The following is a 12,665-nucleotide window of genomic DNA, read 5'->3' as shown; positions in this document are numbered from 1 at the left end:
ACAGTACCCACAGACTAGTTGTTAGAGTGTTTCAACAACTTGGAATGCTAAAAAAAAAAAGGAGGCAAAAAGGCTGGCAAAGTACTGTGCCGTCTCTGCCATAATTGGTAGCCGCCACATGTGGCGGAGATGCTGTTACTTATACCCGTAGAGAATAGGTTCTCAAAGTGGGTCCTTTGGGGGGTACCAGGGAGTCCCCAGCAAAATTAAGTCAATATAGCGTCACAATCATTTTAACCACTTTAACAATATTTTATACTTTGGCTATTCAAAAATATCAGATATACAAGCTCATATGAGCTTGTATATCTGATATTTTTTGAAAAATCCCTGGCAGAAAATATTTTTGAGATGGGGGGGGGGGGGGGGGTCCGCAGCCATATACATATAATTTTGGGGGTCCTTGGCACAAAAAAGTTTGAGAACCACTGCCATAGAGTACTAAGTGAAATCTTATTGTATCATGAAGACATAGGCCATGATTTTGTGAATGTAACCTTAAAGGTAGGGTAAGGTTTGGTTAAAACAAAAAGTATTTTGTTAAAAGGTTAAAGCACTCTATTCTGATAGTAATCATTGCTATAGAGTGTTTGTTCAGTAACAGGAGTCTCTCCGTCTCTCCAGCTCTTTAATAAACAGAAAATACATTTTTCGGTAGGTGTCAAAATCTCAGCCAATCAGGAGAAAGTACCCATTTTTAAGCTTCATTTGTATAGTGTTCCAGTTCTAATTTTGCCTGCTCATTTCTTAGTGTCATCACTTCCAATTTCACTTGTTTAATCTGTATCCTGATTGAGTTCTCTGTCCTGATTGGATAAAATTGGAAATGAAACTGAAACGAAAATGCATTTTCTGTTTTATAAAGAGCTGGAGAGACAAGGAGACTCCTTTTACTGAACAAACACTCTATAGCAATGAGTACTATCAGAATATAGAGCTATTTAACACTTATCTTAACCAAAGAAAATCACTTACCCTACCTTTAACTGTACCTTTAATATTTGTGTCCTTGTATGCTCTCCCTTATGTCTCTCCATTACATGAATAAATTGTTATAGTGTGTGTGTGTGTGTGTGTGTGTGTGTGTGTGTGTGTGCTCCTACCAGTCCCAGTAGCGGGTGACATGGGTGCGGAGCGCGACTGTCCCGAGGCGACGGGAGACCCCACGGGGGAGAGCGGCGAGGGGGCGGGGCCTGGCCCGGCCGGGAGGCGGGGCGAGACGTGGGGGGAGAAGGGCGAGGGGGCGGGGTTGCTCTGCTCCCCCTGGCTCCCCCCGGAGGAGGAGGACGAGGAGGAAGAGGGGGCGGCGGTGACGGCGGCGGAGCTGACCGCCGCCTCCGTGCCGGTGGGGAGGTCGTCAATGGAGCCCGACAGGTCCTGCAGAGGATTAGACATACACATACATTATTATGACAGTGCTTCTCAACCTGGGGTGTTCGAGGGTCCCAAGATGACAGTGAAGTGACAATTTAAAGACATTCTTAAACCAAAAAAAGAAGAAAAAAATCACACCCAGTGTGAAGTGGGCGGTGTGTGGTCATCACAACATGACTCACTTAAAAAAAAGGATGAATGACTTTTTTTTAAGTCCATACTGCTATTCATAGGGCTGCACATGTGTCATGTGTTTCGCTAGCCAATCACAGTCCTGAATTTGCAAAGTCAGCCAATCACATTACAGTTAGTGGTGATGACACAAGCTGTGTTACACCACCCCAAAAAAGACCTTTACTGCATCAAAAGTAATGAACAAACCACATAAAAACCGGTCAATTGACCACATTGTCAAATAATATAAGATAATATAAGAAAGAGGCAAAAGAATTGACAATCTACAAGCTCACAACGCTGAGGCGTATTTTCACAATATTTATCTTTGGAACAGATTCAAACAAAATGTAATGTCCCAACTCCTTTTCAGGGTCGCAGCCTGAAAAGTTTGAGAACAGCTACTTGATGTTCTTCTTAATTCAGTGTTTCTCAAGCGTTTTCATGTCAAGAAAGAGCTGGCCTGGAATCCAGCCTGATTCCTGACGTTCATCTTTTTCTGACTTCGCAGTGTGGCCAGGGTCCTATTTGACTCGTATTTCAATTACGTAGGCAAGTCAGGAAGTGACTCGAGTTTTACATTGGACAACACTGGTCCCGCACCCTCTACAGACCAATCAGAAGTCGCGGGCTGTTTTCTCCCGCTTGGGCACGGAGATAGGAGGCTTTCCAGTCTGTGAAGCGAAGTGAGAAAAAATAAACGGCGAACGCAACAAGCACGCTGGATCGCAGGCTAAGATCGAACTCCCAAACTGAAGCATTTACCTGCTGATCCCTACTTTGCTAGGGACCCCCTGGAACCCCCCTCAAGGACCCCTGGGGGTCCCTGGATCCCACTTTGAGAACTACCGTTCCAATTCATTACTGGGACTCATCTGATTTACAATAGCAGGTTGACATGACATTAATCGAATTGCTTGTCATAAATCGTGATTAATCTGGCATTTAATTGGATGTTAAAATCACGACTTTCCCCTGCTTGTTTACAGGTAGTTAGAAAACTCACATCTGATCAAACTCAATTGTCACATCACAGGTTTAGAGGTGTAAAGAAGTGGGTGAAATACTTTGTCATACGAGCAAAATTATTTTCAGTTTGAACAAAGGGGTAAAGAAATCGATTAAGAAACAGAAAAACAAGTCAAATATGTCAATGAGCGGTGTAAAATATATACATAACGTGCATGGCTAAATGTAAAAAGCCCAAATGTACCAACCAGATGTACAAGAGCGCCTAAAACAACATGAAACCTAATTGTTACTATTACTAAAAAGTGAATGGCTTATCCAAAACCAGCTAGAAGCCAACTCTGTACAAAAAAAGACAAAGAGAACAAGGTTTTAACCACTTTCAACCTGGCGTCGCTATTCTTATAGGTGAACGTTTTCCCCGAAAATCTAAAAAAGACAAAATCACAAATACCAAGCAGATCTACAAGCTCACAGGTCGGCCATTTATGCCGCAAGACAACACCGCACGATAAAGTACGACGGTGAGGGCTTAACCAATTAAGACCTGGAAGTGTGTCATTTTTACACTTTGGGCTATTCAAAAATAGCAGATATACAAGCTCATAGCGCGGCACCGAGTGCCGCGCTACGAGCTTGTAGATCTGCTATTTTTGAAAAATCGTGAAAATGTGTGCAAATCTTTGAATATATATATTTTTAAAGCGAACATTTTTAACTCAAATCGTTGCCTCTGGGGGGTCCCTGGAACAAGATATTTTGATGGGGGTCCGCGGCCAAATACATATCATTTTGGGGGTCCTTGATATGAAAAAGATTGAGCACCACTGATACAGAAACATACGTTTTTCAGAATACTGTTGAGATGTACAGTAGGAGACATGTAGAATCGGCTTCAGGTCTCAATGGGTTACAGTAAGTGCTACTACTGCCATTGAAGTGGCAAGAAGACTGCAAGAAGGCTCACAGGGTCGATTTCGTTACCCAGAGATCAAATTCAGGCACCACCAAAACCCCAGCTCCTTGGCAGACCCCCTCCCTACCCACGGCCCTTACCGTGATGATTTAATTGGTGGTTTAGGGCTAGCCTGGCAGCACTTACTCAGTGCTGCCTCGGGGAATAGGGCAATACTTAAGTACCTTAATTAATATAGATGATACTGTCGACTAACTGTCAATGCACATTAACCTACTGTAAACCTAACACACCCATTATTCATTTGATTCGCTGCAGTTGTGCTGCTCACATCATCACAGTAGACCTACGGACAGCACCTGTCACAATTTAGACATTTAGCAGACGCTCTTAACCCATTAACTCACTGAGTGCCATTAACGTGTTTCACGTGTTTTTACCGCTATGGCGCTGGGTACCATTAACGTGTTTGACGTGTTTTTGAAAAAAATAGTAAAAAATAAATTAAAAAATCCTATCACACAAAGATTTGGCGGACCCCCTGTAGTAACTCTGAGGACCCCCTAGGGGTCCCGGACCCCCTGTTGAAGACAGACCTGCATTAGGGGTTATTGGGGAGAGACTGCCATCCCCCTGTCTCTCTGTCTACCTATTTCTCTGTCAGCTCAAGCGGAGCTGGATGTGAGGCGTGCAGACTTCTCCCCCACACTCATCTTGCTAGCGCTGCATTTCCCAACAGCCCCTGGGTGAGTCACACATACAGGCTCAGACCGGCGTTGCCACATTTTGCGACAGAAACAAGCAGCCAGGTCTATGAAAACAAGCCCAAAGGAAGCAACTAGGTCACATGAGCACTTTAGACCTGTACATTAGCTATTTGAAAATAGCAAATCTACTATTTGAAAAATCTACAAGCTCACAACGCGACGCGACACATTGTGAGCTTGTAGATCTGCCACTTTCTAAAGAATCGTGGGGGCAAAAATGTAACATTTTTAAAATATTTTTGAAACATTTTAACAACACAAATCTGGTAGAGGGGTCCCTGGCACAAAATATTTTCAGGTGGGGTTTCGCTGACAAATGCATATTACATTTGGTGGGGTCCTTGACATGAAAAAGTTCAAAGAACCACTGGTTGAAACAACATTTGGAAACAAGCCCCAAAAAAACTGCGAAAGCAAAGTCGCTTATAATAAGCAGACATGGCAACACTGGCTCAGACTGAGTGGCTCAGACATTTGCAGGAGTGTGTGTGTAGTTGTGCAGCTTGTGTGTGAAGCCAGAGTTCAACACATCTGCACTGCTGCACGTGTAACTGGATCACTATGACACTGCTTTACAAACACCACATCTGCACTGCTGCATGTGTATAGTGATGATGGGTTGTTCATGATCGATTCGTTCAAAAGAACTAGTTCATTGCCGTGAACGAGCTCGTTCACTTCCTGAAACTATACGTTCACACCATAGACTGTATAAATGAGATGGACAAAGCCACTCCGCTGCTTTCTAAAGACCGAAAATGAAACCGATTGTTCCAAGACATTAGGTCCGCCATCCTTCAATATCGCGTCATATCGCGTCATATCCTGCAGAATGCGACCAGACCATTATTGGTTGGGTAGCTTGTCAATCAAGAGCGGGGGCGGGGAATGAATGCTATTGTTTGTGTAGCTTGTCAATCAAATCATCCCGCCCCTCCGAGAGAATAGCCTACTTTATCGTCAATTTTAAAATAAATGGGACCATAATTTAGCAAAACGCATATCCTGATGATTGAAAGGAGACTTTAAACTAGCGACTGGAAGCATAAAGAATTTATGACAATTTTTATTACGGTAAGAAAATCTAGTCTAAAGTTAGTCAAAAAACCCATTCACTTGCGTTAAAAATAAATTCTTTCTGACACCGGCAGGTCGGCGCAGGGTAAAACAGCGCCACTCTGGCCATTCATAAGCTTCCGTGTTGGCCTCATCGTAAATATCCAAGACTTGCCCCTTGGTTCACACTATCGTTCATGCCCCCCCATTCCCTCCCCCGTACACAGGACGGGAGGGCGGGCTGTACGCACAACGTAATGATGTTTTTCATTTGAAAACAGCACTACTAAACGAGAACGTGAAAGAATCAATTGAACGAATCATTGCTGTGAACGTGAACGAAATCATTCGTTCACTGAAATGAACGTTTTTTCCCATCACTACTGCTTTACAAACAACACATCTGCACTGCTGCATGTGTAACTGGATCACTACACTGCTTTACATATAACCAATGTGTGTAATGATATGCATATTGTCGCTGTCAGGCAATAACCTTCTATCTCCATAATTCTTTATTATTAAATTAAAGCCCTGTTTTGTACTTTATTGTATGATAGTGAAAAAATACCTACAGTACAAGGCTGCAATGCGTTGTGATGTTGTAGATTGGCTACTTTCATTATTATTAACCCTTTAAGACCAGGAACGCATCTGTGCCATTTTGATTTGAGCTAAAAAAGCATTATTTTACACTTAGGGCTATTCAAAAATAGCAGATATACAAGCTCATAGCGCGGCACTAGCTTGTAGATCTGCTATTTTTGAAAAATCGTGAAAATTTGTGCAAATCTTTGAATATATATATTTTTAAACTCAAATCTTTGCTTCTGGGGAGTCCCTGGAACAAAATATTTTGAGATGGGGGTCCGCGGCCAAATACATACGTATAATTTTGGGAGTCCTTGACATGAAAAAGCACCACTGATATAGAAACATACATTTTTCAGAATACTGGATTTAGGAGACATGTAGAATCGGCTTCAGGTCTTAATGGGTTAATGAAATTCTTTAGAAAATGTGCCTAATACCTATAATGATTTATAATATCCAAAACAGGGATGCCAGGTTGAAAGTGGTTAAGTCTGTCTATGGGTTTTATACCAATGAAAACTATTGCGATATAAGTAAGAGCTTGTGACTAAATAACAACTACGATGGATCCACTGGAACACACGTTCCTCTTTTCCATTTCTTGAAAAAAAAACGGTGTTGGCCATACAAGGTTTCTGCATGAAAGCGATAACATGTATGTATGTATGTATTGGGTGTGTGTGTGTGTGTGGGGGGGAGGGGCTTCTTAACTACTCTTACTGTGTAAATTGGCTGCAAGGAGGCACAGGATTTATCCTTCATGCTTCCCCTCACACTGTGTGTGTGTGTGTGTGTGTGTGTGTGTGTGTGTGTGTGTGTGTGTGTGTGTGTGTGTGTGTGTGTGTGTGGACCTGTACTACTGTAGGAATCGGTGTGCATGTGTGTAAAAGTCCTTAAATGACTACAACCAGGTCATAAACTTCTTTCCATTAATTCAACATCGACTCTCCGCTCTTAACGACGGTGACGGTAATTATGAACATTAATCACACGCGCCGCACGGACGAACTTCACAGGTCTGCGTGCGTGTCTGTGCGTGCGTGTGTGTGTGCGTGTATGTGTGTGCGTGTGCACGCGGCGGTGCCTTTGAAGGGGTGCAAGGGACTTTGGTGAAGTAGAGCATTGGTTCTCAAAGTGGGGTCCGGGGACCCCCAGGGGTACTTGAGGGGGTTCCAGGGGGTCCCCAGCTAAATGATGGACAGGAACCAAATGGACCCTTATGGGTCTGTAACTCTGAGAGTCCATTTGTACACTCTCAGAGTTAAATTATCATTGATTTTACAATATAAATTGGGGTCCCAGAGATAGGAATGCCATTAAATGGGGGTCCGTAGCCTAAAATACAGGTCAAACTGGGGGTCCTTGGAATTAAAATGGTTGAAAATCACTGCTAGAGCCATAAAAATCTTCTCTTATGTCGGTAATATCTGGCATATTTTTTCAAATGGGGGGGCTAATAAGTGTCAATTTGGGGGTCCTTGGCATGAAAAAGTTTGAGAACCACTGAAGTAGAGTGTGAAGCGTTTCTTAGTTGTGCTTTTGGTGTCACGAGCGGAAATTAACCGATTTACAAGCTCACAACGCGTCGCAGTGAGCTTGTAGAATGGCTAATTTCAGCGCGCAACTCCGTACAAACTCAGCCTTTCTGTGTCAGACTGGATGAGTTCAGCTTGAATGGAAAAGACAAAAAGGACTTCATCACACAAGCGTATCTCAGCACCAACGCCTAATCTCAGACGGACACAGTTCAATGGTGGTGAGACCTGAAGCCGATTCTACATGTCTCCTAAATCTCAACAGTTTTCTGAAAAACGTATGTTCCTATATCAGTGGTGCTCAATCTGTTTCATGTCAAGGACACCCAAAATGATATGTTTTTGGCCGCGGAACCCCATCAAAATATTTTGTTCCAGGGACCCCCAGAAGCAACGATTTGAGTTAAAAATGTTCGCTTTAAAAATATATATATTGAGAATTTTTTCACACATTTTCACGATTTTTCAAAAATAGCAGATCTACAAGCTCGTAGCGCGGCACTCAGTGCCGCGCTATGAGCTTGTATATCTGCTATTTTTGAATAGCCCATAGTGTAAAATAATGCTTTTTAGCTCAAATCTAAAAATGACACAGTTCCGGGTCTTAATGGTGTTAACAGGGTCGCAAAAAAAAGCCACCACTGACTGCACAGAGAGAAGATTCAGTTGTCTTCTGCATAGAGTTGGGATCCGGAACCCAGAGAAACCAGATCCACCATCGGTGGAACCGGAATCGGTTCCATTACATTTGGAACAGTTTCTGAGAACCGGTTAAATCATGTCTGCTACACAAAGTTTTAATTTCAAGGACCACTATAACTCTGAGAGTGTACAAATGGAACCAAATGGACCCTTACGGGTCCATTTGGTTCCATTCGTACCCTCCCCGAGTTTCAGACCTGTCAGGGTCCATTTGGAACCCCCTCGAGTAACCCAGAAGGGTCCCTGAACCTCACTTTGAGAACCACTAATACAGTATGTACGTATGCACAAATAATATGTATGCAATTCTGTATGTATGATTGAATTTGTATTTATAAATAAATTATGGAAAAAGAAAACGATTCTTTAAAATCCTAAAGGATCCCAACCCTACTTCTGCAGCCATGTGCCCTTGCAGAAGACACTAGAGCCATGCCTGATCATTGCATTTCGGTTGACTTCAAACCAGATCAAATTGGAGTGTTCTTCTGTTCACAAAAAGGCACACAAAAAGAAGTGCAGCCAAAAACCCGACGTCACACTTGGCTCAACGGTTGCAGTGCTCCACTCAGGCTGGCTGGCCAGCCCAACTAGATGAAATCTCGACGCATCATGCATGGCTTGCATTAAGTGATGGGTCTCTAAAAGCAGTTGCTTTTCAAAGTTTTTGTGCGCCAGCCTAATAAGGCACAACAAAGGGCAAGTCAATAATGGTCATAATGACTCCCCGGGAACTACTACAAGCTCACAAACGAGTCACGATGCGACGCGTTGTGAGCTTTAAGATCGGCTATTTTCTTTTTTTACATTTATGGAATTTCTTTTGTAAAAATGTTTTGGTTGAACTTTTTTTTGTTATAGTCAGCCATAAAAGAAAAAGTAAATTCACTCACGACCCATGAAAATTGCTCCGCAACCCAACAATGGGTCCCGACCCACCGTTTGGGAACCAGTGCTCTACAGAGTCTGTTCAATCATCGGTGATAGCCGAGCGTTGGTTCCATGTTGGCACGCCGCGGTCAACACAGTGGTCTGACCAGACCAGGCTGGCCTGGCGCACACTCTACCATGTCTGGAAAGTACTCTATTCCGAGGGGCTTCGGACAAATTAGTCACAAATGGTCTGAGATGTGTTGAAAACAGTGAATGGCTTTCTGTTTGAACGTGTGAATGACTTCACATGTCTGGTGCGCAGTCACACTCCTCAGCGTTAATTTAACACATTCAATCCGGGAACGCATCACGTGTGCCATTTTAAGATTTCTTTGGCTATTCAAAAATAGCAGATATACAAGCTCATAGTGCGGCACTCGGAGCTTGTAGATCTGCTATTTTGTTTTAAAATCGTGAAAATGTGTGCAAATCTTTGAATATATATACACATTTTTAACTCAAATCTTTGCTTCTGGGGGGTCCCTGGAACAAAATATTTTGAGATGGGGGGGGGGGGGCCGGGTCCTTGACATATCATTTTGAGAACCACTGATATAGATATAGAGATAGAGATAGAGATAGAGATATATATATATATATATATATATATATATATATTAAAAGACATTTGTAGAATCCCCAGAAGCAAAGATTTGAGTTTGAATGTTCACTTAAAAAACATATATATACATACATTCCAAGATTTGCAAAACTTTTCAAAAAGATAGCAGATCTACAAGCTCGTAGCGCGGCACTCGGTGCCGCGCTATGAGCTTGTATATCTGCTATTTTTGAACAGCCAAACGCATCTAAAATGACCCGTTCCCGGATTGAATGGGTTAACACATGGAGTGTGCAACAAAATGTAACCAAGCTTACCAGTTATAGGTTCCATTTTGCACACACACTCTCTTGGTGTTAAACGAAGTCTCGCCGCCCAGCTATAAACATCACCCCATAATCCAGTTGAACAGAGAAAGACTGGTGTGGGACTGGTGTGGAAGAAAACAGCTACTGGTTTGTGTCCTGTGAGGCACTATTTTCCCTGATCTGTGCCATTATAAATAAAGTCATCGTTTTAAACAGAACTCGTGCTGGAGCAGCTAGTAACGTGCTATTGATTGATATCTATATTGGACAGGGACTTTATTGATATCTATATTGGACAGGGAGTTTAAGGAGTTTACTTGTTTTCCAACGGTCAGTAGGGATGATACAATTCTCCAAATCCACGATTCGATTTACATGTTTTAAATTATACTGTCTACTTTGTGCTGGGGGGGGGGGGGGGGGGGACTCAAGCCGTTGTTGTATAAAGCTGTGTTTTCTCAACCTTTTTAATTTTAAGGACCCCCAGTTTAATACGCATGAGGCCTCAGACCCAAATTTCATTCAACTATTTTACCTCAGGGACCCCAATCTACTCCCCAGTGTTTATTTCACTCTGAGAGTGTACAAATGGAACCACATGGACCCTGTATGGATTTGTATGCTTTTAACTGCAGTGTACTCTTCACATCAAAAAGCAGGTGCTCTTGATGGTAATTTGACTTTCTATTTTAAAAAGTCATTATTCGATTCTCATTTATGATCCATCGATTTCAAATCGATTTTTCGTGACACACACCCCCAACAGTCAGGAATCGATTATTGCGGTTTAGTTAATATAAGGACCAATAAAGCAAGACAAACCCACATGAGATTGATGTGATCTGGGCTCAAATCCCCACCAGAGCCCTCCGCCCCAATACACACACACACACACACACACACACACACACACACACACACACACACTCTGACAGACTTGAGTTGATGAGCTCCTCATGCTGAGCTCTGCTCCTTGTAGAGGAGAGGAGGAGGAGAGAGGTGCAGGCAGGACAGATAACAGGGGAGAGGCGAGCTCTCTCCCATCTTACCCCTGGGCCCAAGACCAGCCAATAGCAGCGCGGCAACCCATCCCCCCCACTCCGCCCCTTGCCAACAGCTCGGCCAATCGGCGTGCGGCTCTGCCTGCATCGAATGCACACGCCCCCCCCCAGTCGCCCCTTCTCTCCCTCCCTCCCTCCCTCCCTCCCTCCCTCCCTCCCTCCCTCTCGCTCTCTCATGGTTCTTGTGCGCATTCTAATTATGGAGTGAGACGCAGAGGAGAGGGAGAGCCGGAGAACAGGGTGGAACAGAGAGGGAAAGAAGAGAGGGATGACAGCAGAGAGAGAGAGGGAGGAGAAAAGAGGTGGTGGAGGAGGAATGAGAGTGGGGTAGTAGGTACAGGGGGAGGGACAGAAAGAAAAGGAGAGAGAGTACAGAAGAGAGAGCGTGTGTGTGTGTGTGTGTGTGTGTGTGTGTGTGCCGCGTGCGCGCACATGCAGTGCAGCTGGTCTCTCTTGCAGGCCACAAAGCCTGCTCTCCACTCCCCCGTCACGCGCTCCTCTCAGCTCTCTCATTCCGATGGAGGCAAAGAGAGAGAGACGTGCGGGAGGTTAAGAGACGGGCCGAGAAAGAGAGAGAGAGAGACGTGCGGGAGGTTAAGAGACGGGCCGAGAGAGAGAGAGAGAGAGACGGGTGGAGAGACAAGCAGAGCCCAGAGAAATGTCAGCGGCGAGACAAGGACAAAACGTAGAGAGAGAAGGAGTTGAGAAAGACACACGAGGGAGAGTTGGTTGGTTGAGAGAGAGGGAGGGAGGGAGGGAGGGAGAGATGGTTTCAGAGATGCAGCATGGAAACCACCAGGGACGTGTGCATGCACACACACACACACACACACACAGTTGAGGAGAGAGAGAGAGAGAGAGATGGGAGATCAACATCAGAGTGCTGCATTCTCTCTCGGTCTTATTCATCACCGTTTCTTTTTTCTTTCACCTCTCTCAGTTTCTCTCCATCTAACAATTCTCTTCCTCTCTCGCCTTCCTCCTTTACTTTTTCACCTCCACTCTCTCCACCTCCCCTCCTTCTCTCTCTCTCTCTCTCTACGTCCCTCTCTCTCCACTTCCCTCCTTCCTGCTACCCTCATCTCTCCCCCTCCCTTCCATCTTTCCAAACTCCTCCACCCCTCCCTCCCTTCGCACCCTTTTCTTTTTTTTTTTACCTCCCATCTCCTCCACTTTCGGTCCATCCCTCGCTCCCGACTGTCCTCTCTCTCCTCAGTAAAACAGCATTGAGTTGTCTTAAGCCCGGTTTGTACTCCGTCGTACCGCGTTGTCGCGCTCGGAAACAAAAGCCGCTCTTGCAAGCTCACAACAACGCGGCTTATCCGCGGCGCATTGTGAGCTTGCAGATCAGCTAAATTCAGTGTGTGACACGCTTATGTTGCAGACAAATTAAACACCACACGAGTCAGAGAGCCGAGCTGTATATGTGTGTGTGTGTGTGTACAACACGGTACAACATTCAAGGAAGAATTGTCTGCAGTACTGCAGCACATGGAGAAATAATCTAGTCATGTGTAGCACTGCAGCTCCCAGGTCAGTTTTTAGCCTGTACGTATACCAACTACTCAGATACCTTCATAGTTCTTCTGATGCCTGCTCAGGGGTTGACACTAAATTCTTAGAGGCACTTGCCCGTCGGGCAAGTACAGGTCATGTTCTACTTGCTCAAAGGGCATGCCCACTTGCCCGAAAAGTAAATCGTTCATTATAAAAT

The 12,665-nt window shown here is 44.2% G+C and overlaps 1 protein-coding gene across 5 annotated transcripts in view; it reads right to left on the bottom strand.

Annotated features, from left to right (window-relative positions):
- The window catches only part of arid1b (AT-rich interactive domain 1B), a 91,966-nt gene that overhangs the window by 49,499 nt on the left and 29,802 nt on the right, over window positions 1-12,665 (bottom strand). For all 5 annotated transcript variants that reach the window (XM_084081786.1, XM_084081788.1, XM_084081789.1 and 2 more), the window contains exon 4: window positions 1,104-1,377. In XM_084081786.1, the coding sequence (XP_083937912.1) occupies window positions 1,104-1,377 (274 nt within the window). The remainder of the gene's footprint in view (window positions 1-1,103; window positions 1,378-12,665) is intronic.

The sequence above is a fragment of the Gymnoscopelus microlampas genome (genome assembly GCF_963454915.1).
Source record: "Gymnoscopelus microlampas genome assembly, chromosome: 16".
NCBI lineage: Eukaryota > Metazoa > Chordata > Actinopteri > Myctophiformes > Myctophidae > Gymnoscopelus > Gymnoscopelus microlampas.
This window is presented reverse-complemented; position numbering and strand designations above follow the sequence as displayed.